At 35.3% G+C, this 22,732-nt stretch overlaps 1 protein-coding gene across 2 annotated transcripts; it reads left to right on the forward strand.

The window, feature by feature from the left end:
* The first annotated feature begins 419 nt into the window (after positions 1-419).
* Positions 420-22,409, forward strand: KLHL12 (kelch like family member 12). Of its 2 annotated transcripts, none has more exons than XM_058175802.1 (12): positions 420-777; positions 1,413-1,644; positions 3,141-3,294; positions 4,007-4,224; positions 5,085-5,234; positions 9,827-9,941; positions 13,155-13,261; positions 14,256-14,451; positions 16,425-16,583; positions 18,071-18,169; positions 18,932-19,118; positions 20,295-22,409. In XM_058175802.1, exons 2-12 carry the CDS (start codon positions 1,462-1,464, stop codon positions 20,419-20,421), a joined length of 1,695 nt encoding a protein of 564 aa, XP_058031785.1. In that variant the 5' UTR covers positions 420-777; positions 1,413-1,461; the 3' UTR covers positions 20,422-22,409. The 2 variants fall into 2 exon arrangements, with proteins under 2 accessions (XP_058031785.1, XP_058031784.1); XM_058175801.1 differs by having other exon boundaries at positions 420-764.
* Positions 22,410-22,732: the final 323 nt, after the last annotated feature.

A 22,732-nucleotide genomic window follows, 5' to 3' on the forward strand; every position in this document is an offset into this window, starting at 1 on the left:
AGTTTTTACTAGTCCAGGCAGTCATCGAGAATCAACTGAATCGAACACACTCCCCACCCCAAATCTTTATTTCAATCATTTGTTTAGCGCGCCTTTGCTGTGTCCCTCGGAGCTATTTAAGCAAGTATGATAAAGCAAAGCAAAACATTAAAAGCCGAGGAGGGGGAAAAAAGAGCAGCCACTTTGCCCCCGGCAAGGCCCTGAACTGAGCTCAACGGAGGCGACGGGGGACGACAATCGAAGCTGTTTTGTTGCTTAGTAACCAAGGCGAAACAGATTCTCTCTGTCCCTCCCTTCCTCGGGCCGCAGTTCTTCGCACATGGGCTCAAATAGAAATCAGCCTTTTTGTGGGTGTCTCTATGCCTCAGCGCGAATGGTGACGCAATCGGCACGCGCCTAATGTGAAAGAGGAAGGAGACGTGTGGGGCTGAGGAAGTGGGAGTTTCTCCCCTCGTGAAATTGTTATGGTGGTGGATTTGGGTAGGAGGAGAGAGATGTTTCGCCGGCGGTTCTTTTCCCTGCTTGGCTCAGTAGAAGAGGGACCCTGTTTTGCCCGCATGGCTTAAAGAGCTCGCCGGTATCCGGCAGGGCTCTGCAGATAAATGAAAGCATAAGAAACGGAGCAGGTGAATCCTCTGCCCTGGTTTGCGGTCTCTCTCTACAAACATTGGTGCTAATTAGGGTTTGCGGAAGTCGTTCTTCCCTCTCCGCAGTTATATATGAATATACAATTATATCGTAGCGTTCCAGGTTGGAGAATAAAGGTATTGTCTTCCGGTGCGTAGTGAGATCAGTATTGGCAAAATTATTTGCACGGGTGGCTAAATCTGTTCGTTGACATAGAGGTGGTTGGGCTGGGACAGAAGCATCCTTTCGTTAATCTGGGTCTTTGTATCTAACATAACATAACAACAGAGTTGGAAGGGACCTTGGAGGCCTTCTAGTCCAACCCCCTGCCCAGGCAGGAAACCCTACACCATCTCAGTCAGATGGTTATCCAACATTTTCTTAAAAATTTCCAGTGTTGGAGCATTTACATTCATTCACATTCTAATCGGGCATGTCCCTGGTGTTCTCCAGTAGGAGCTCATTGGGAAGCTTCAATTGTGAATGAATTTCTTGTTGAATTAGCCAGAAAAAAATTTATTTTTAATGTCGATATGGCCTTGTTTTTCATTTACAAAACGCCCAGTAAAGCTTATGCTATAAGAAGGCATGTTTGCTGAATATACTTTCAAGTTCATGTTGAAGGTTGTAATCTTCAAAATGAAAAGTAGGCTATTAAATTTGAATTGTGCAAAATCCCCAACCTTTTTTCTTTCAGAGTAAACAGAGCAAACTCAGCACATATCCATAGCACATTGTTAACTGATTTGTGGCCATCCACCCTAAAGAAAATCTTCTCTTCACAGGTTATACTCTGAACCTGCCTTCTCAACACTTGTTGGCTGGGCTAAGACTATGGCTCCTAAAGATATAATGACTAATTCACATGCCAAGTCCATTCTTAATGCAATGAACTCTTTGCGAAAGAGTAATACACTATGTGATGTGACCCTGCGTGTGGAACAAAAAGACTTTCCAGCTCATCGTATTGTATTAGCTGCTTGCAGTGACTACTTCTGTGCTATGTTCACAAGTGAGGTAAGATAGACATCAAACATATTTTGGGGTTGTTGTTTTTTCTTGAGAGTAACATGTGCCAGAGATTTAACAGTTAAAAATATCACTGCAATCTAAGAATAAACCTTCCTGGAAATAAGACTCATTGCTTTGAGATTTACCCAATGCATGTGGATAGAATTGTACTGTACAGCTGCAGTTCTATGTGTAATCTTGAAATAAGGCAATGGGATTTGCTTTTCAACAAATGTATATGTGTTTGGCCTCTGGGTAGTAGGTATTCTTATACAGAGGTTAAAATCGGTAGCAAAAATACATACATTCAAACATTATTTTAGTCATGTTTTTCTAAAGTTCCATATTGCCCAGTAACTTTAATTGTTACAATGTAATAATCATAACAATTGACAACATAATGTAATGAATAAGTAACAATGTTTCTTTTCCCTACAATTTAATTATATATATTTGGGCATATTTCAATTTGTATAAAGGTTAATATGAAGTTCAATATTAAACCTTGGTTCATTTTGCAATTTGGGCCCTTTCATTTGTGCAAAGATTGGAAGGCCAACATCATGGGTTTTACACAATGATGTATCTTCTTTAGTGGCTTTTCTCCTATAGGGTTATAGAGAATAGGTATTTTGGGGGTATTTGGGAATTTCATTAGCTTGTATCTTGTTTTTGCATATTTTCTCTCTTTCACATTTTATATATTTTTTTGTATATATAGTATAACATACATAAATAATATGTGAGTATGTATTTGATGGCAATACATTTGAATTAGAGGATCCTTAACTTACACTCTTATGTCATGCTTTGGTAACCACAATTCTAACATGTATTTGAAATATATAAGCAAATAATTTTAAAAAGCATTTATGTTATACTATGGTTATGAATTTTAAACTTATAAGACAAAGGTGTGTTGAAGTACTATTAAAAAGATTGAAATGAATGAAAGTTAAATTATTTTCTAAAAAGCAAAATGTTTGTGTGATATTCTATATTATTTTTCCAGGAATGTTATACTTCTTGAAATTTTATTTGTTGTAAATTCATGCTTGTAAATTTACAGTGAATTACTTTTGCCAAATGTGTCTGTAGGTGACCTGAAACAAAACAATGAATGCTATTTATCTAGGCCAGAAATAGTACAGATATCAACAATAAATATATTTTATTTCAATAAATTATACTTTGTACACTAGTAACTTTTTTTTAACAGGAGGAGGATTTTGTTGTATTTATATATAAAAGAGAAGTTCCTCTTAATTGGTATGGTGAATGCAATATCTTAAGCTCCTCGGAAAAAGCACTAAGATATTTGTGTCTTTGTGTAGACTTTCAAGGGTGCATTTTTAATAATTATTTTTATATTACATGAAAAGTTTGAATAAGTGCTTATTTCCTCTTACCCATACTTAAGTTTTCCAAATTAGTTTCATAACCCAGTAAAGATCATTAATATAAATCCTTGTAATTAAACATAATTTACTTGTAATTTGTAGCTTTCAGAGAAAGATAAACCCTATGTGGATATCCAAGGGCTAACAGCCTCAACTATGGAAATACTGTTGGATTTTGTATATACAGAGACAGTCCATGTGACGGTAGAAAATGTTCAGGAGTTACTCCCTGCAGCCTGTCTACTTCAACTGAAAGGTAATGCAAAAAACAAATTGTATAGAGCAGGAATCAAAGATCAGATGCATTGTCCAGACACCTTCAGTGTACAAAAATGAACATAATTTCAAACATACTGAAGTTAGTAAATTAAAGATGTATTAAAATAACATATAGATAGACTTTGCTTACCAACCATTTATTCATCAACGGCTCAAAGTTGCGATAGCACTGAATGAATGGTACTTACGACTGATTCTCAAAGTTTCAGTTTTTCTCCATTTGCTTAGTTCTGAATGCTGGATATTTTGAATGGCCATGTAATAGTTTTCAAATAATAGATAATCTGTCCTAGTACAATCAATATGTGATTTTTCATTTTAGAGGTGTGTAAAATATCAAAAAATATGGCAGCAGAGTCTAAATTCAGTCTATAAATATTGATCATAACTGGACTTATATCAGTAGTTTTGTAAACTGGAATTAAGAAGTGGCATTTATGTCAAATAAAGCTTATTGAACTTATAAAAAGAAGTGTTTATGACTCATCAAGGCAACATCAACTTATAAAGATATTTATTTTCTTGACCACACTTGAAACCCAATATAACATTACCCTTGTCTGTATTGCTGTTTAATAGAAATAAATATTGTACCTTTATATTTTTAATTTAAATTTGATTTCCAGGTAATTTTTCAGAATTATGATTTGACCACTCAAAGTGCCAACCATTACTTTATATTCTTGTAGGAGTAAAGCAGGCTTGCTGTGAATTCCTGGAAAGCCAGTTGGATCCTTCTAACTGTTTAGGTATTCGTGATTTTGCTGAAACGCATAATTGTGTTGATTTAATGCTGGCAGCAGAGGTTTTTAGTCAGAAGCATTTTCCAGATGTAGTACAACATGAAGAGTTTATCCTCCTCAGTCAAGAAGAAGTGGAAAAACTCATCAAGTGCGATGAAATTCAGGTAAGAACTCATCAGTTACTGCAGTTTAAGGCAAATAATATTTAATTCTGACGTGATGAATGCAAACCAATCTTGTATTTGTCAAGCTATATAAACATAATTTTTGTATTCTTTTGAGAATCATGTAATATATACATTTAAAGCAGCTTTTTCAATGAACTGTGATAAGATTGTTTACACGCTAGTCATTCTTTCCTTTCATGTTAATGTATTTATCTAATGGGAAACATGGAAGGATCTTGGTTTTTATTATTTATTTTTATCTTGCCTTCATTATTTTTATATATAGCTCAAAGTGATGAATATACTTAATATTCCTTCCTTCTCCTATTTTCCCCAACCTGAACTCACCCAACTTTCATGCTAAGGAGGGACTAGAATTTACAATCTCCTGGTTTCTAGCTTGATGCCTTAATCTTCAGAGCAAACTGCTAAAACTACTATTTGAATGCTTCAAAATTTTTAAAAATGGAACATTTGTGAAATTTTTTTTTAATTTCTTCTGGGGCTGCCAATGAGAACTGCCCCTCCACTTTAGAGAGGATTAAAAAAAAACAGAAAAAGCCCTAAATTCAATGATCATATCAGGAACTGAGTCCTTTGCTTTCAATCATATGATATATTGGAATTACACGTCACATGTTCACACTTTATATTTGTGACAGTCATAAGACGAAACTACAGATTTTCATTGGTAGATACTTGTAATATATGACTGGGTTTTTTCTAGCAATCATAATTTGCTAAGCAATTTGCCCACAGTACAGGTACAACCTGTGTTTGGGCTGCCAGGAAGCTATCTTGAATCATAGCCAACTCTTTTTGCAAAAGTCTGATGAGTTTTGCTTCTTTTCTTACAGGTAGCTTCTGAAGAGCCTGTCTTTGAAGCAGTTATTAATTGGGTGAAGCACTCAAAAAAGGAACGGGAAGCCTCTTTACCAGAGCTTTTGCAATACGTGCGCATGCCACTTCTAACTCCACGCTATATCACTGATGTCATAGATACTGAGGTTGGTCCAGGTTCTGTATTACTCATCTTTTAGAAATGATTAATACAGTGAGGGTAGACAAGTTGTGCTTTTCCAAATATTATTACAGTTCAACATATGTCTGTCTATCAAACTTGTCAGGAGAGTTTCAGTTTAATATTATGATCATAGTTAGGGAAGACCTTGTCCATTATAGTAATACTATGTCTGAAAGTATCCATTATTAGTAGTATCACTGTTGCCCTACAGCATTTATTCACTTTGGGATATTTTCTGCTTTTCATGAAATGCTTGCAATTCATAGTACTGTGTTCATTGAGAAATGTCAATGTCAATTTAGCAGATATAAGGGCATTTGTTTCAGCACTGAAAGGAATATTCATGATTTTAAATTCACCTGCAGACTGCAGTGAATAGATTGATACATTTGCAAAGGCCCCTTCAGACTAATAAAAATTCTGAAGCCAGTTAACCACATATAAGTTGAACCATGTAGGATCAGGCTAGTAGTTCATCTAATATTATGAATACCAGTCAATTTGCTATATTTAGAATAGAATAGAATAGAATTTTTATTGGCCAAGTGTGATTGGACACACAAGGAATTTGTCTTGGTGCATATGCTCTCAGTGTACATAAAAGAAAAGATACGTTCATCAAGGTACAACATTTACACCACAATTGATGGTCAATATATCAATATAAATCATAAGGATTGCCAGCAACAAGTTATAGTTATACAGTCATAAATGGAAAGAGATTGGTGATGGGAACTATGAGAAGATTAATAGTAGTGCAGATTCAGTAAATAGTTTGACAGTGTTGATGGAATTATTTGTTTAGCAGAGTGATGGCCTTCGGGAAAAAACTGTTCTTGTGTCTAGTTGTTCTGATGTGCAGTGCTCTATAGCGTTGTTTTGAGGGTAGTAGTTGAAACAGTTTATGTCCAGGATGCGAGGGGTCTGTAAATATTTTCACGGCCCTCTTCTTGATTCGTGCAGTATACAGGTCCTCAATGGAAGGCAGGTTGGTAGCAATTATTTTTTCTGCAGTTCTAATTATCCTCTGAAGTCTGTGTTTTTCTTGTTGGGTTGCAGAACCGAACCAGACAGTTATAGAGGTGCAAATGACAGACTCAATAATTCCTGTATAGAACTGAATCAGCAGCTCCTTGGGCAGTTTGAGCTTATTGAGTTGGCGCAGAAAGAACATTCTTTGTTGTCCTTTTTTAATGATGTTTTTGATGTTAGCTGTCCATTTGAGATCTTGCGATATGATAGAACCTAGAAATCTGAAGGTTTCTACTGTTGATACTGTGTTGTCTAGTATTGTGAGAGGTGGAAGTATGGGAGGGTTTCTCCTAAAGTCTACCACCATTTCTACGGTTTTGAGTGTGTTCAGTTCCAGATTGTTTTGGTTGCACCACAAGGCTAGTCGTTCGACCTCTCGTCTATATGCGGATTCGTCATTGTCTCGAATGAGACCAATCACTGTTGTGTCATCTGCGAACTTCAGTAGCTTAACAAATGGATCATTGGAGATGCAGTCATTGGTATACAGAGAGAAGAGAAGTGGGGAGAGAACACAGCCTTGGGGAGCCCCTGTGCTAATTGTACAGGTATTTGATGTGATCTTGCTTAGCTTCACCTGCTGCTTCCTGTTTGTTAGGAAGCTTGTGATCCATTTACAAGTCTGTTCCGGTACCTGTAGCTGGTTTAGCTTAGTTAGAAGAATGTCTGGAATGATGGTATTGAATGCTGAACTAAAGTCTACAAAAAGGACCCTTGCATAGGTCTTTGGAGACTCAAGATGCTGTAGGATGTAGTGCAGAGCCATATTAACAGCATCATCTGTTGATCTGTTTGCTCGGTATGCAAATTGCAAGGGGTCTAACAGCGGATCCGTGATGGTTTTCAAGTAGAAAGCACTAGCCTTTCAAAGGTCTACAGATGTTAGAGCAACTGGTCTGTAGTCATTCAGTTCCTTGATGGTGGGCTTCTTCGGCATTGGGATGATGGTAGAGCGCTTGAAGCAAGAAGGAACATAGCACATCTCTAGTGATTTATTGAAAATATGGGTGAAGATGGGGGCCAATTGGTCAGCACAGATTTTTAAGCAAGAAAGAGTTATCTTGTCTGGGTCTGGAGCTTTTCCTGGCTTTTGTCTGTGAAATAGGTCCTGCACTTCTTTTTCTGTGATCACTAGGGGTTGTGAACCCAATGAAATGGGGTCAGTTGTAGGAGGCTTGGCTGTTGTTGGTGTGTCTGAGATAGGGGTTGTGGAGATAGGTGGCTGTAGTTTCCTTTCAAACCTGCAGTAAAACTCATTCAGGTCATCTGCCAGTTGTTGATTACCTTCAGCCTGGGAAGGAGGTTTGCCATAGCCGGGTGCTCACACAGTCATGGAGAGAGGGTAATACTCTTCTTTCACTGTTACTTCATAGCAGCTTGTATTTAAAGTATGTTGTCTATGATTCTTAAAATAAAAAGAGCTAATTGGAGTAGTAGAATCTAAGGCTGTGCAGTGCTTCAGATTTCATTCCAAAAAGATGCTTCAGAGCACATGTATGCTCTGACCTGCAACTTACTAAAGCTGCTACATGCTTTTCCAGATCAGATGGCTGCCTGGAAAAACACTCTTCTGTTTTAATGAATCACAGGCAGCTTCTGCATTTGTGCTTCCATGCTTCTCTGCAATACATTTATGGAATTGGATCCAACAAAAGTGGATCACTTTTCCAGTCTCTCTTAAAATTGTTTATCTCAATAATTATCAGCATATCTCCAGAAAATTCTGCAATTAATAAGCATTCGTTCACATGCCAAAATAGAGAAATGTTTGTCAAACTGCAAACTACCTTTTTGTATCTGGGGAGTCCTTGGTGATTACTTGTTTGCAGAAATTTCATTACCCAATTTAAGTGACATCATCAATGCTAGAAAGCAGTGTAAACCCCTGCTTATTGGCTGGTGGAAATGATGTGTTCTGGTATTTTGTTTCCTTCTTAGCTTTTTTGTTGTCTTTTTCTGAATGGTATTTAAATGTTTATCTCTGTGTCTGTTGATGGCTCATTTGTCTGAATACCAAGCTTCCAGGAATTCCCTAGCATTTTATGGATTTTGTATTTATATTACAGCATAGCATGTAAATACAAAAGGAATTAAATTCACATCAGAATGCATATTTTGTTAGGCATCCCCTCCCCTATGGATTCCTGAATTTAGCACATTTTTATCGGTTCAGGTTTCAATGAAGGCTACTATGTTCTAACACTGGGGTGGGGGGAGGAAAGCTTTCTCTCCATGTTTTTTATACCATGTGCAATTTATCTTAGTCAGGCATTACTTTCCTTTGTTCCATATTGAAGAAACCTCAGATACCATTTCTTTGGGAAAACTATTGCAGTTTCTCAGATATTTTGATAGCTTTTTTCCCAATTTTGCAATATCATTTTTCAAGTGAACTGAAAGCTGACCAAATAAAACAAATCAGGACTTCTCTTAAATACACCAAGAGTAAAAGTGACTTTTCCTTCTGCCTGTTCACCGCCCTGAGTCCTTCGGGAGAAGGGCGGTATACAAATTAAAATATTATTATTATTATTATTATTATTATTATTATTATTATTATTATTATTATTATTATTATTATTATTATTATTATGTTTTTGGTACTGCAACTGTCCTTCAAAGATGTCTTTCATCCAAGTGGTTTGATCAGGAGTAATACTTGTGGTACAGATGAGTCATTAGTGTAAAAGAAATAGTCTAAAACTCAGCAATTTTATAGTAGCGTAATTGTTTAGCTTTATTTTTTTAATTGTTTTACTCATAAATATTTTTGAATACAGTGTATTGTCAGGGTATACCATTTACAAAAAAAAGAGAAAAAGGGTCAAATAGAAAATAGTAATAAATATTAATATATGAACTACTACTAATAATAATAATAAAACACATGCACTAAAAAAAGTAATAATGTAACGGGAAAATTTTAACTAAATTTCTTTCTATTTTGGCTTATTTACATTTTTATTAATTATGATGATTGTAGTTATAAATCTCTATTGTTAATACAAATATTTGTAGTTTTTCTTCCTCTAATTTCTACCTCTTGTTTCTAATCATTCATAAAATCTATTCCATATTGAATAGTATTCTGTGCCTTCTTTATCTTTTATTTTTAAAGTTAGCCTGTCCATTATAGCACAGTCCAAAATTTTTTGATTTAGCAAATATAATCCTTGCTGCTGTAATATATGTAAAACTAAATATGTGGTCCCTTTGTCAAAACCGTCTGGTGTTAAGCCCACCAGATATATTTCTGGTTTCGAGTCTATATTCTGTTTAGTTATCTTTGTCAGCCAGCTACGTATTTTCTCCCAATAGTTTCTTGCTTTGGTACACGTCTACCACATTGTTTAGCTTTAGAATGGGTTCCTTCTGCTACCGCAACACAAATTTGTATATGTCTAATTATTCCTTTTAAAAATAGTGTTTTAATATAAATACAAATGTTCTTCTTTTCGTTATTTTCATAAGGAAGTGTACCTCTGTGGTACTGCAAACTTGTATATATTGTAAAAATTATATAGTCTTGTTATATTTCCCCAGCCTTTTATCCGATGCAGTTTACAGTGCAGAGATCTTGTAGATGAAGCTAAAAAGTTTCATTTAAGACCTGAACTCCGGAGCCAAATGCAAGGCCCCAGAACCCGAGCACGTCTAGGTAAGTGGCAAAAGATTCAAATTAACATTTAAGAAAGAAATGTCATGTTCCATTCTTATGTTTATTGTTTTTTGTCAGTTGTCAGGTTTAGGGCTTAATAGATTCATAGTATTATGTTAATACTGCTGCAAAAGATATTTATATGTATATGTATATATACATGTATATATATGTATATATATCTTCCCAAAGGCCGTATATTATTCAGAGCTGTGTGTCTTATATGAATGAAAAAATGATAAGCAAAATTAGATATTCTGTGTTTGAATAAAAAAACTCTGCTACCCTGAAAGTCTAGAATTGTATTCTTCTGATTCAAGTGAATGAAATATTTATTGAAAATAAGAGACCATGAGCGAAGTCCCACCTTAGCTATAAAAACCATCTGGGTGACTTTGGACCAGTCTCAGCTCAACCCACTTCACAATGTTGTGAGGAAAATTGGAGGAAGAAAGTATGTTGGATATGTTTGCTATGTTATTTGTAAAAATAATAAAGGCAGGATACAAATTAAATAACTATCAAATATATATAATCAGAAATATTTTATATTTTTCCATGTGTACAGCAATCCTTTAAAATGCTGAACTAGTTAAAGTTTTGAAGAGATCACTTGTTGAAATAATTTGAGTTTCAAGCAGAAGAATTCCAGTTTGCTATATAAAAATGAATGCAAAACATAATCTAAATGATTTGTTAATAATTAAAATACAGGGGAAGTAATGTTTTAAGCATAATTTATGTAATTTATAAACCTTCATAGGGTGAAAACACCATGTACCTTCAAGTCCAAAACACAGATGTTTGAAGAAAAATGATACAAATGAGGCTTTTGTGATTAGTCATCAGTATGCTGTGTCTGTCTAGTTCAGATGGATGGATAGATGTTTGGCCTTACCTAATTTTAAGTGCTGTAGATCAGCGGTCCTAAACCCTTCTGGCACAACGGATTGGTGGAGGAGGCAGTGGCAACGGTGGGGGAGAATGGGTGATTTCCTGCGCGCGCACACACACACACACACACACACAGAGCTTTTATAAATGCAGCTGTGTGCTCATTCGCACGCACCCATCACTTCTTCAGCCCAACTGTTAATGAAATATGTATTTGGTAAACTACTTGGAAGAAATTACAGTGGTTATTACTGAAATATAATGTGGCCTCAAAATTATTTTCCTAATTGAAATAATTAACTGAATACAATAGAATGAGCTCACCCAAAGCAAGTATAGAACATAGGAAGCAAATGCACAGCTGCAGAATAAAAAGTCAAATTGTCGGAAAATGACCCACAATGTGGCTCAGGTTAGCAAGAATATTTAGGATAGTTTTTGAAAAGAAAGAGAAGGACAATTTGTTTCATGAACAAGGATGGCAGTTGAATTGCCTTTCAACTGTGTATTCAATGATACCTTGATTTTTGTTGATATTGATATTAAAGAAAGGAAAATCAACTATTAACATTTAAAATACAGTATTGTTAATATATTACTTACTGAACATATAAATGAAATGCATTGCTATATTCTAGTGTTTGATTATATTTGTTATAACAGGGATTAATATGCTTAACAATTCCATACAGTATAGCTTTCAAACAGAAAGTAAGGGGAGGAGTGGAAAATCTGAACAAAATTGTTCAGTGAAGTAGTAAAGCTTTCTTGGTGAAGATTTTTAAGAAGACAGGAGGAGATTTCAATGTTAATATAAAGGTAGTTCATTACTCAACTACATAGTTCTTAAATGTTTAGGAGCATGTGTTAATTATTTTTTGCTTGCTAATGTTTATATGCTTGCTTCTCTTCTGATTCCAGACAGTTTACAGCATATAAGATAAAATCATAAAATCAATATGTAGTAAATAACTACTAAAATGATAACGCTGCCATCAAACATGTCTATGCGGTCTCTTGGAAAACTTATCTTTGGGTTAAGACTGCAACCAAGACTGCAAGGATTGCTATTGCTAAGCAGCGTAGTCATCTGACTACCATATTGCTTAGCAACGGAAATTCTGGTCCCACTTGCCATCATAACCTGAGGACTGCCTGTCTCAGATGACAAATCTGTAAAGCAGCCATTCCCACTTAACAGAGGTCTTTGAAGTTTTACTTTGCTCTTGGGTTTACTGTTCTTTTTTATAGTAGACAGATAGATCAAATTGGTTAGGTAAACAGAATTGGAGAAGTGGACCTATTTCACAAGGCGGGGGGAGGGAAACTACTATTGCTGAAATATATTTATCAGTATTCAACTAGGGGAGACAATTTACGTGTATGTTTTTTATGTACCCTCTTGTCTTGTTTAGTTTTGCTTTGTTTTTTGGGGGGGTTGTTTTGTTTTTGCTTTCTTGGGGTTTGTATTTTAACTTTGGTAATAAAAAAAACTATACAAAATAAAAGCATCTGACCTGTTCCTTTTCCCAGAACTGCATAGCAGCTGCAAAAAGCAATCATGTATATATATGTGTGTGTGTGTGTGTATGTGTGTGTGTGTGTGTATACCCTAGAAGAAGATGCTGTTCCTTTAAGCAGTTGCAGATAGTTATTATATGATTATGTACTCAGCTAAAGTGCTGCACAGCCCTAGTATAAAATACTCTGAGAACTTTATGCTAATTTTTTTATTTTAGATGTTTTGTCCCACCTTTATTATTTTTATAAATATATATAATACTACTTCCTCCTCCTGTTTTCTCCATAATAAGAACCACAAATAGGGGACTAGTCTAAGGTCACCCAGCTAGTTTTCATCCCTAAAGTGGGACTAGAACTCTCACTTTCCTGCTTTCTATGCCAGCATCTTATTTCTTTCAGGAAAAAGTAGTTAAATATGGTAGAGAATTTATACTTCTTTATTTAGTATGTTATTTTCTTTGCATTTATCCTGCTTGGTTGCAGTCTTCACTTGTTTCATACTGCTGTAACATAGCTTGCATACAAAGCTTTCACTGCATAATGCAACAGTGAGGGTGGTTTTCAGCTTGCTTTTCCCTGGCCTTCATTACAGATAAATGACTAGTCCAAGTTTATCCAACTGGTTTCATGCCTAAGGGAAATGCTAAATCCTAAATCTTTCCACTTCTAGTCCAGTTTCTGTGGTAATATACCACACTGGCTTTCAGTTTATTTAAAAGTTATTTAAATTTTTTATCCCATTTTTATTTGTAAAACTTACTGATGTGTAACATTATGGTGGTCTCTTTCATTTAGGTGCCAATGAAGTTCTCTTAGTAATTGGGGGTTTTGGAAGTCAACAGTCTCCCATTGATGTGGTGGAGAAATACGACCCCAAAACACAAGAATGGAGCTTCCTACCAGTATGTAATTATCTGCTTCATCATATGTTTAAAACAACATGCTATTTACATATATAAAATATTAGGTGTCCATTGTGGGGCAATTTGCATCTAATTCAGTAATGAATCTAAGATTTCTAGAGCACTTTTCCTTTAAAAAAAAAAAAGCAAAATTTCTTTGGCATGATGAAGTTTAGTGCAAAGAAGCATCAGGTAAAGAAAATTTTCCATGCCAATGCTTCTAATTTCACAGCGTTTTTTTCTCTAGTTGATTTCTACCAGTAGTGTTTGAATAGGTAAAAAAATCTGTCAGAGGGAGAACTTTATCAGCATGTTTTTTTAGAAATCTCCATGTAGGAATGGGTAAACCTGTTTGTGAACAGTAGAAGATAACTGTCTCTTCCTGTCTATACTCTTCAGGAAGTAACACAGTAGTAGTCTATTACATGAATGGATTGTAATACAGATGGATGCAGACAGGAACAGATTCAAGGTCAAACCGTTGTTAGCTGTCATCTCAGTATTTGTTAATGGAATGGCAGTGTTAAGCAAACCACCTTCTCACATTTCTAAAATTTGCTTCCAGAACGATTTAAGGGCTACCGAGAAAACCATATTGTATGTAAGATTGCTAAATCAAGATTTAAGAATATTCCAAACAAAATATCACTTTCTTGTATTTTCAAAGTATATAGAAGACATTTTCCTGTTTTTTGTAAGACATTTCTTCTCTCTGAATTAAAATTTTCCAGAATTCATTACAGTCTATAGGGATCAGGTTTATCTTATGCTGAGAAAAACACAACTGTGCTGCATTTTGAAGAGGCAAGCATGGGAAATTGAGTATTATTGTTGGATGAACTGGACACCCTTAAATAAACCCTGTCACATTAGTTGATGCTGATACAGTTAACATTCTTTCTCCTTGATCCTGCATTCTAGCACTAGAAAATTGCTAGCGCCAATTTCTTTTTAGAAACAAAAAATTGATTTTTCTTTCTTTTAACTTACCTAGAGCATCAGCCGCAAAAGACGCTATGTTGCTACAGTTTCCTTGCATGACCGGATATATGTAATAGGTGGCTATGATGGTCGTTCACGTTTGAGCTCTGTGGAATGCTTAGATTATACTTCTGATGAAGATAGCATTTGGTACTCTGTGGCTCCAATGAATGTTCGACGGGGTCTAGCAGGAGCCACAACTCTAGGAGGTATGTATTGAAAAACAACCAACTAATGATTATTCTTGGGAAAAAACCTACTTTTTTTTTTTCTGTGGGAAATAAGTATTAATGAAGGGATCTCTGGTGCTCTCTAAGCTTGGTTGTTTTCTTGCAGACTCTTCATTATCCAAACTAGGTAACATCATCAGTGCTAGTAAGACATTGGGGTTTGCTCTCAATTTATATTTTGGTGGCTTGCCCTGTCAGTGTTGATGGGAATGGTTTTGGTAGTTCTTTGATTGGGCTATTCACTGTTAGCTTGTTTGAAAGTTCCTTGATTGGAGTGTTGTTTACCTCTTGATTGTTGGTCTGATGTTAATCCTGGTGTTAATCTATGTTCATCCGGTTGCTTACAGGTGTGGAGTTGTCTTGATCTTTTTCTTCCTTTTTTGGCTTGTCGATTGTTTCTTTTGCACAGTAGAAGTTTATGTCTATGTATCTACTGATGGCCAATTTGTCTGAAAGCTAGGTTTGCAGAAATTCTCTAGTATTTTTTAACGTACCTTCATCTAGGATTGTTATAGTTTCCCAGTTGAAACTATGGTTGAGTCTGCCCATATGTTGTGAAATCAAAGAGTTTTCATCATGTCTTCTGACTGCTAGTTGAGGTTTATTGGTGTGTTCTGCTAGTCTTCTGCCTGTTTGTCCCACATACTGGCTATTGCAGTCTGTACACTGTATGTTGTAGAATACTCCTGTTTTTTCTTCTGAGGCTGCTTGGACTTTTGCTTTACTTAGGATGTTTTGGAGGGTTTTAGTTGGCTTGGGTGCTATGTTGATTCCGTGTGGTTGTAATAGTCTGTTGGTGCTTTCTGAGATGTTTTTAATGTATGGCAGCATTATCCTTTTTACGGCTTGAGTTAGTTGTGCTATATTGGATTGAGTGATCAGGCGCTTTGGAATGAAGGTGCATGAATATTCATTTTGTGGATGATGTTGTATAGATGATCTGTTTCCTTTTTCTGCTGTTCAGAGTTGCTGCAGTATGTTTGTGCTTCTCTAGAGTTCTTATACAGCTTCTCTTGTAGGAGTTGAAAATTAATATTACCAACAATAATAATTAACCAAAGTAATAACTCAACCTCCCAAAAGATAATGAATACATGGCAGAGATGGGGGATGGAAAATGTCTGTATAAATTCCTCTGATTGCTATACGTTGGGAGGAGCATATACTATATTTGATTTGTGCATAATTTTTTAAATGATTCGGTTACACATACAAAGAGCAAGTCTAATTTCATTTTGAATGAGAAATTGAAACAAATGATAGTTTGACTTCAAAATCTTCATGTTCAGTATTTTTTATCACGCATGAGCCTTTTTTACCATTTTCTTTCAAATCATTTTCAAAATGCATACACCTGTTTATCTAAGTGTCCTAAATACACCTTTTGCCTTTTGCTGCAATTTTCAGTTTGTGTACCCTGAAGATATTAGGACAAATTTTTGAAGCTATAGAACCAATCATTTGTGTGTACAATATTTGGTCTTCCTGATTTAGTGGGTTAATTTCAGGAGGTTTAATACAGTGGTTTGAACTGTGTAACTCATTACTAATTTCTCCCTCCAGAGACATGGAATCAGAAATGTTAGCATTTGGAGAAGGGAGTGTCTATTCTAACTTTTATAAACTCTAAAAAGTATCCAAGCCCCATCTACTTTTGCATGTGATCCTCAACATGGCACGGAAATTTCTAAATTTCTTAGCTACATTTCTAAGCCGGTGGAAAATGCAGATTCCTGACATAATATTTACTCCCTTTGGTAGTTCACTCTTGCTTTTATCATTTGTACTTGTACTTATTTATAAATTTCTATATTTCATATGATACACTGTGAGGGGCTTTAGAAATAAAGTAAAACAGTAATACACATAATTTAATAAGACATTTTTAGAAAAACTGTGATAAAGAAAAACATTTCTCTTGAAATAACTGACTCCAGTTTGTTATGTTATAGATATGATCTATGTTTCTGGAGGCTTTGATGGAAGCAGACGCCACACCAGTATGGAAAGATATGATCCAAATATTGATCAGTGGAGTATGTTGGGAGATATGCAGACAGCTCGTGAAGGTGCAGGACTGGTTGTGGCCAATAATATTATCTACTGCCTTGGTATGTAAACCCTCTTCCTATTTGGAAGTCCTAGTATTAAAAGTGTTAATCAAACATATTCCAGCATCCACAGATTTTCTGTTGTATGTAATGTAACAAGTATGAAAATATTTTTACCTAGAAAGCCCTTAATACAAGATTCCTGTATCTCAAAATTGTAACTGTAAATGGAGTACTGCAAGATAGAGCTTAGGAATGGTCAGATTGCATCAGTTCTTTAATATTTGTGCATTTAAGAGATACAGTGGTACCTTGATACTCATTGCTAATTGGTTCCAGACAAAAGTACTGAGACAAAAATTTTCACATCAAAATGTGGTGACTACCAAATTTGATGAGTTTCAAAGCAGTTAAGTACTAAGGAACTGTATAAGAAAAAACTTTTGGATAGTTAAAAATTTATCAGCATTGTAACAATTTCAGCTAGAAAAGAGATGTTCTAAGATTTTTTTTGTAACAAAAAATTATTTGAATTGGGTTTTATGAAATTAAAATGAATCTCTATCATCTTTCTTGGAACACTAAATCTAATATATTCTGATACCTTATGTATGAAGAAAACCATTACAGCCTTCTAGAGTAACCTTTCTTCCACAAGTATGCCTAGATACTGTAAGTTGGCACTATAGCTGCCAGAACATCCAGGCAATTAGAATAGTTATGTAACAAAGTATAACACTATTCACTATACAGTATTTGTCCAAGCCTGGCATTTGTAAATCAAATCAAATCTTTATTATAGTCATACACCATTATAAAGAAGGGGTATGTGATTGTTAGCTATAAGATATAAAAAATATGTTATTAAAAACTTAAAAGTATATATAAAGAGCAAGACTCTAAAATAAGGAATAGGAACATTAAATGGGTACAGGAGAACATGAAAGGTTAATAGGTGAAAAACTATATCTAATTACAAAATTAATATTGTAGACCAGGTTTACCTGCACTATAAATCTAGTTTATAGTGCAGGTAATCATCCAAGGAATTTTGAATGCTGCAGCACAGAACCAAAAACATATGTTGTAACAAGGGTTGGTATCTAAAAACAACAGGATGGTATAAAATTGTCTTGTGTGCCTTGGATATTTATTTAATAGTAGTAAAATGAGGCTATTGCAAATGTCTTTGTAGTACAAACACTGGGGAGACATGTGCTCTGTAGTTCTGTGCCTCCAGCATCAAGGGGCATTGTCTCTCCAGGCAAGGAATCTTCCTATATCAGTCTTCAAGGACAGCATGATATCGTACCAGAGTGAAAGCCCTTTTGTGTTTAGGGCTATTTGCAGAATTTCTTTTTTCAGCATTCAAATACTATAGGTAGGTGAATTAGGACCACCAATCAATATGGCTACAAATCTGTTTCCTTTTTTTATCCCCACTGTGGATTTTTTTTTTTTTTTTTGCTTTTTATGGATTTTCTTCATTCTGAGTCTGACTATAAAACAGAAACATTTATTTTGCTTTTTCTTGTGTATGCATTTAGGTGGGTATGATGGTCTAAACATCTTAAATTCTGTGGAGCGATGTGATCCCCATACCGGCCATTGGACAAATGTGACTCCAATGGCTACTAAACGCTCAGGTGAGGTTTCTGATTGGGTTAGGGAATTATGGAATAAAATCTAAATGCTTTCTAGATAGAATAAATCTAAATAAGAGAAAGAGATAAAAGTCTATATCTTTCTGTAAAATGTGTACAGTACTTGACTGAATGCTGTCAGACACATTTAGTAGACAGTATCTGTTGAGCAAAAATATTTTCCTCAAGCAGCCTTCCTGAAAATGTTTAAAAAAATACATTTAACTATGGAGGTAGAATTCCCCAAGCTTACCAATGATCATCTCTTTCCAAAATCTTCTCTAAATCATCATATTAGAGCAATCTTTACATCATAAACCACTTATTGTTTCTCACTGTATTTTGTTTAATAGACATTTTAAAAGTGAACTTCCTTGATAGCTTGAAACAATATAATACCTTCATAACAAATTAATTTACTGTTAATTTAAACTTTCAGTAGTAATTATGAATATTTCAGTGGTAATTATGAATATTAAAGAAACAGTTGTTAAAAATGAAGGCATATGCGGTTGTTGTTATTAGATTTTTATTTTGCTTTTTATTATATAGCTCAGGGCAGCAAACAAAACTTCATACTCCTGCCTCCTATTTTTCCCACAACAACAGTCCTATGACATGGGTTGAGCTAATGACTTTTATGCACAAGGATAGAAGTTAGCATGTCTTATGGAAAGCAGACTATGCAGTCTCCCATAAGCCCCTAATGTCTAACAGAAGGAATTCATCTACTTTGCTATCATATTTCATTACTTCTCTTTACAGGAGCTGGAGTAGCCTTGCTGAATGACCACATCTATGTGGTTGGAGGGTTTGATGGAACATCACATCTCTCCTCTGTGGAAGCTTATAACATTCGTACAGACTCTTGGACAACAGTAACAAGCATGACAACACCCCGCTGTTACGTGGGGGCAACAGTGCTCCGTGGAAGGCTTTATGCCATAGCTGGGTAAGCAGATGGTGCCTATGGAACTAACATTTGTGCTCCTTAAATGTTCTAGGTACCCCGACAGTTGCTTTGTTTTATGGAATTATAGGCTACATATTCTATACCTCGCCAGATACCATTTATTTTGGGAATAATTAGATACTGTGCGCATACATGATATGTAATCTTATTCAAATCCTTTAAAGTAATTTCTGCTTTGATGGTTGATGTGCCTTTGTTGTATGGTGCATATCACAGGCCAATCACATTGCTGCAGTTTGTATGTTTGCTTGTTATGTCTTGCTCCAAGTTAGATCACAGAGGTTCACCTGAAATGAAACCCCTGGAGGGGACCATTTTGGGGGGATTCTGATGTAGGTTTGAAACCAAAGATATTAAAAAATAAGACTCTTTTATGTCTATGTCATGTCGACAGAAGTAACAGCTTACTGAAGTATATAAAATGACAGTGCATTCTGGTTCCATTGCCAGATTACATATGCACTTGTCCTTATCCTAAATTTCTTTGTGTGTGTGTGTGTGTGTGTGTGTGTGTGTGTGTGTGTGTGTGTGTGTAAGCAAGTTTTATTCAGTTTTATCCTAAATTTCTTATAAAAATGAAAATTGGTCTATTGTATAGTAATAATATGAATAAAAGTAGGTAAGAGTCCTTGACTTACGATCACGATTTTAAATTTTAGCCCAAAATTTATGTTGCTAAGTGAGGCATTTGTTAAGTGAGTTTTGCCTCATTTTACAACCTTTCTTGCCACAGTTGTTGTGAATGACTGCAGTTGTTAAGTTAGTAACACAGTTGTTAAGTGAATCTAACTTCCTCATTGACTTTGCTTGTCAGAAGGTCACAAAAAGGGATCACATGGCCTTGCAACTGTCATAAATATGAGCCAGTTGCCAAGCATCCAAATTTTGATACGTGACCATGGGGATGCTGCAACAGTTGTAAATGTGAAAAATGGTCATAAGTCAGTTTTTTCAGTGATGTAACTTTGAATGGTCACTAAGTGAACTGTTGTAAGTCGAGGACTACCTGTATAGCAAGCTTTGCCTTATGCTAATTTTTGAATAGCTTTTTCTTAGAAGAGCTTTATTTTCCTCTGACAAAGGTATTCTGATAGTTCTCACTCCAAGAATCTGGACTTCAGCAATGTTTCATCTGTAAATCTCTATTGTATACAGATATGATGGAAACTCACTCCTGAGCAGTATTGAATGCTATGATCCTATCATTGACAACTGGGAAGTGGTGACATCACTAGGAACCCAACGTTGTGATGCTGGTGTTTGTGTGCTACGGGAGAAGTGACTTTAGGAAAGGCTTGGGAGAGAGCACTTCCATGGAACAATTACCAGAAAAAGCATTGCCTGACTTGGAATTATTGATCCTGTAGCTGTGAATTAAGTCACTTTTAATATCTGGACTATGCTGCAAATTATCAACAAATCTACTGATTCTGGTTTGAAGAAAAACCCAAACACAAGGCACTTTGACTTGACAATGGATGAACTGCATGGTTGTGTAGAGTAACTCTGTAAAAAATGAATCATCAGAGCTGCAAGAATGTTTGCCTGCTGAATATCTAAAATATCTCAGTTGTCTCTAATCATCAGCACATACTTATTGAGCTTTGACCACATCCAAAGTTCAGTTTGTTCCTGAATATTTTCATATACCAAATATGCTGATGAACATCATATGAGCAGACCAAACTTTTTTTGGATATTTTTTCAGATTCTGCACCAGATTGCCCATGTCCTTTTGGAAAGCAGCCAGGAACCAATTGATCTATGAAAATGAAAGATTATGTATACAAACTTGACATATGCAATACATAAGGTGGGGCAAGGGGCAGACATAGATGAAAATTATCTGCTGGGATATGCAGTCATGTCTGTTGGAAAGAACAACAGGCAAGCAAGCAGGCAGCACTAGATCTTTAAATATTTTTTAAAAATACCAGAGACTAGAATCAATATGCACTAGAGAAAAAAATTATGTGCTAGTGCTTAATCAACAACCAGGTTTATGTTTACATTTGCCTTCTAAGCTACAACTCTGGCCAGTAGCAGAACAATGAAAGATGTCCTTGGCATCTTGAGTGCAGCATTTATTTATAAATACGCTTTTGAAGAAAACCTCTATCCAAGGTACTTTTTAGGGACTGGATGTGCCCACGCATTACGAGTTATTAGTTCAAATCATAAGAGACTCCCAAAGTTACAGTGGTCACCTTCAAGTTGCACTGCAAATAAGGTTGAAATGTGATGCCTATAAAGGGATTGCAGTATATATGTCCAGAATGAATGTCAGTACACATTTTTTGCATTTCAGTTTTGTTGTTTTGTATTTCTTATGCTTTCAGCCAGAAAGGCTAACCTCCTTCATATCCATTAAGGATTTTTGAATGATCATCTCCAAAGTGAGCCGGAACTGTTGACTTCCTCAAGCCATTCCTCTGAGATGGCATCTAAGATTCCCAGCTCCCTATCTCCTTAATATGCCTCTGATATATAATGCAGCCTGTATTAGATATGTGAAGACAAGTCACTTTGCTGGTGGAAACATAACCCTGTGGATAATGCTCCTCCATCCCTCAATTATGTGCTGTGGCTTTCAGTGTGACCTTGGCATTTTCTCCCATGAAACTACTGAGGCTTTGTGTGTGTGTTATCCAATCAGAAATCAAGGGATGAATGTATTTATTTTCTTGGGTATGGGTGACTTCTTCTTTGGGGATGGGGGTACAATAGACTAATTATGCACTTTCAAATAACATTGATTTAAAAACCCTGACCTATCACACTAGTGTTTGATTCCTTTCATATGTATTTTTTAATAAAAGGATGGCTGGTTCAAATATTTGATATATCCATATAGGTTAGTTATACTTGCACTATTTATTAAGTACTGTGTTAGTCTCTAGATGTCACTGATTAAAAAACAACAACAAATGTAATGTTGCCCAAGAGCGTATCATCTATAACTCTTTGAAAGCTTACCTAGATTTCCAAATGCAGCTATGATTATATAATAGGGTTTTTAAATTTTCCTGGCCTCTGGGTTTTGAATTTGTATTTATTTCGTTACGAGACAATACCATTCTTTTATCATATTGCCATTTTTTTAAAAAGATAACTGAAACCTTCATCAGCCTCATTAATATAGAAGGGATTTTATTGTGAAAATAACTAAACTAATATTGCTATGGCTATTACTTAAAAGTCAACAATGTTAATATTGAAGTACACTTTTTACAACTAGAAAATAAGTAATTTCATATAGTTTTTGGACTAAGCATCATAAAAAGATTAAGATGGCTACTAAGCTATAGAATTTCTGGATTTTATTAATTATCTGCATAATTTCATGTTTATATTATAGGAGCTCTCAAACTGGGTGCATAGTTTGTTAATTTGCTTTTGGTAATTACAGTAAAATCTTGGAGACTTTTATGAGACATATGACAATACTCTTCGTGAGAGCAGTGAAAAGAGCAAAAGAGAAGGTTACAGCATAATAGTCATGAAGTCAATCCATTCGCACATTGATAAAAATAATAAGAATTAAAACCACTTGTTTTGAAGATGTTTAGCAGTCCTTCGGTATGTAAAACCCG

This window comes from Ahaetulla prasina, chromosome 3 (assembly GCF_028640845.1).
Source record: "Ahaetulla prasina isolate Xishuangbanna chromosome 3, ASM2864084v1, whole genome shotgun sequence".
In the NCBI taxonomy this organism is placed as follows: Eukaryota; Metazoa; Chordata; class Lepidosauria; order Squamata; family Colubridae; genus Ahaetulla; species Ahaetulla prasina.

Coding starts and splice junctions, on each gene's coding strand:
- KLHL12 (XM_058175802.1), top strand. CDS start 1,462: ATGGCTCCTAAAGATATAATGACTAATTCACATGCCAAGTCCATTCTT. Junction 1,645..3,140: donor GTGCTATGTTCACAAGTGAG/GTAAGATAGACA, acceptor TGTAATTTGTAG/CTTTCAGAGAAAGATAAACC. Junction 3,295..4,006: donor CTGTCTACTTCAACTGAAAG/GTAATGCAAAAA, acceptor ATATTCTTGTAG/GAGTAAAGCAGGCTTGCTGT.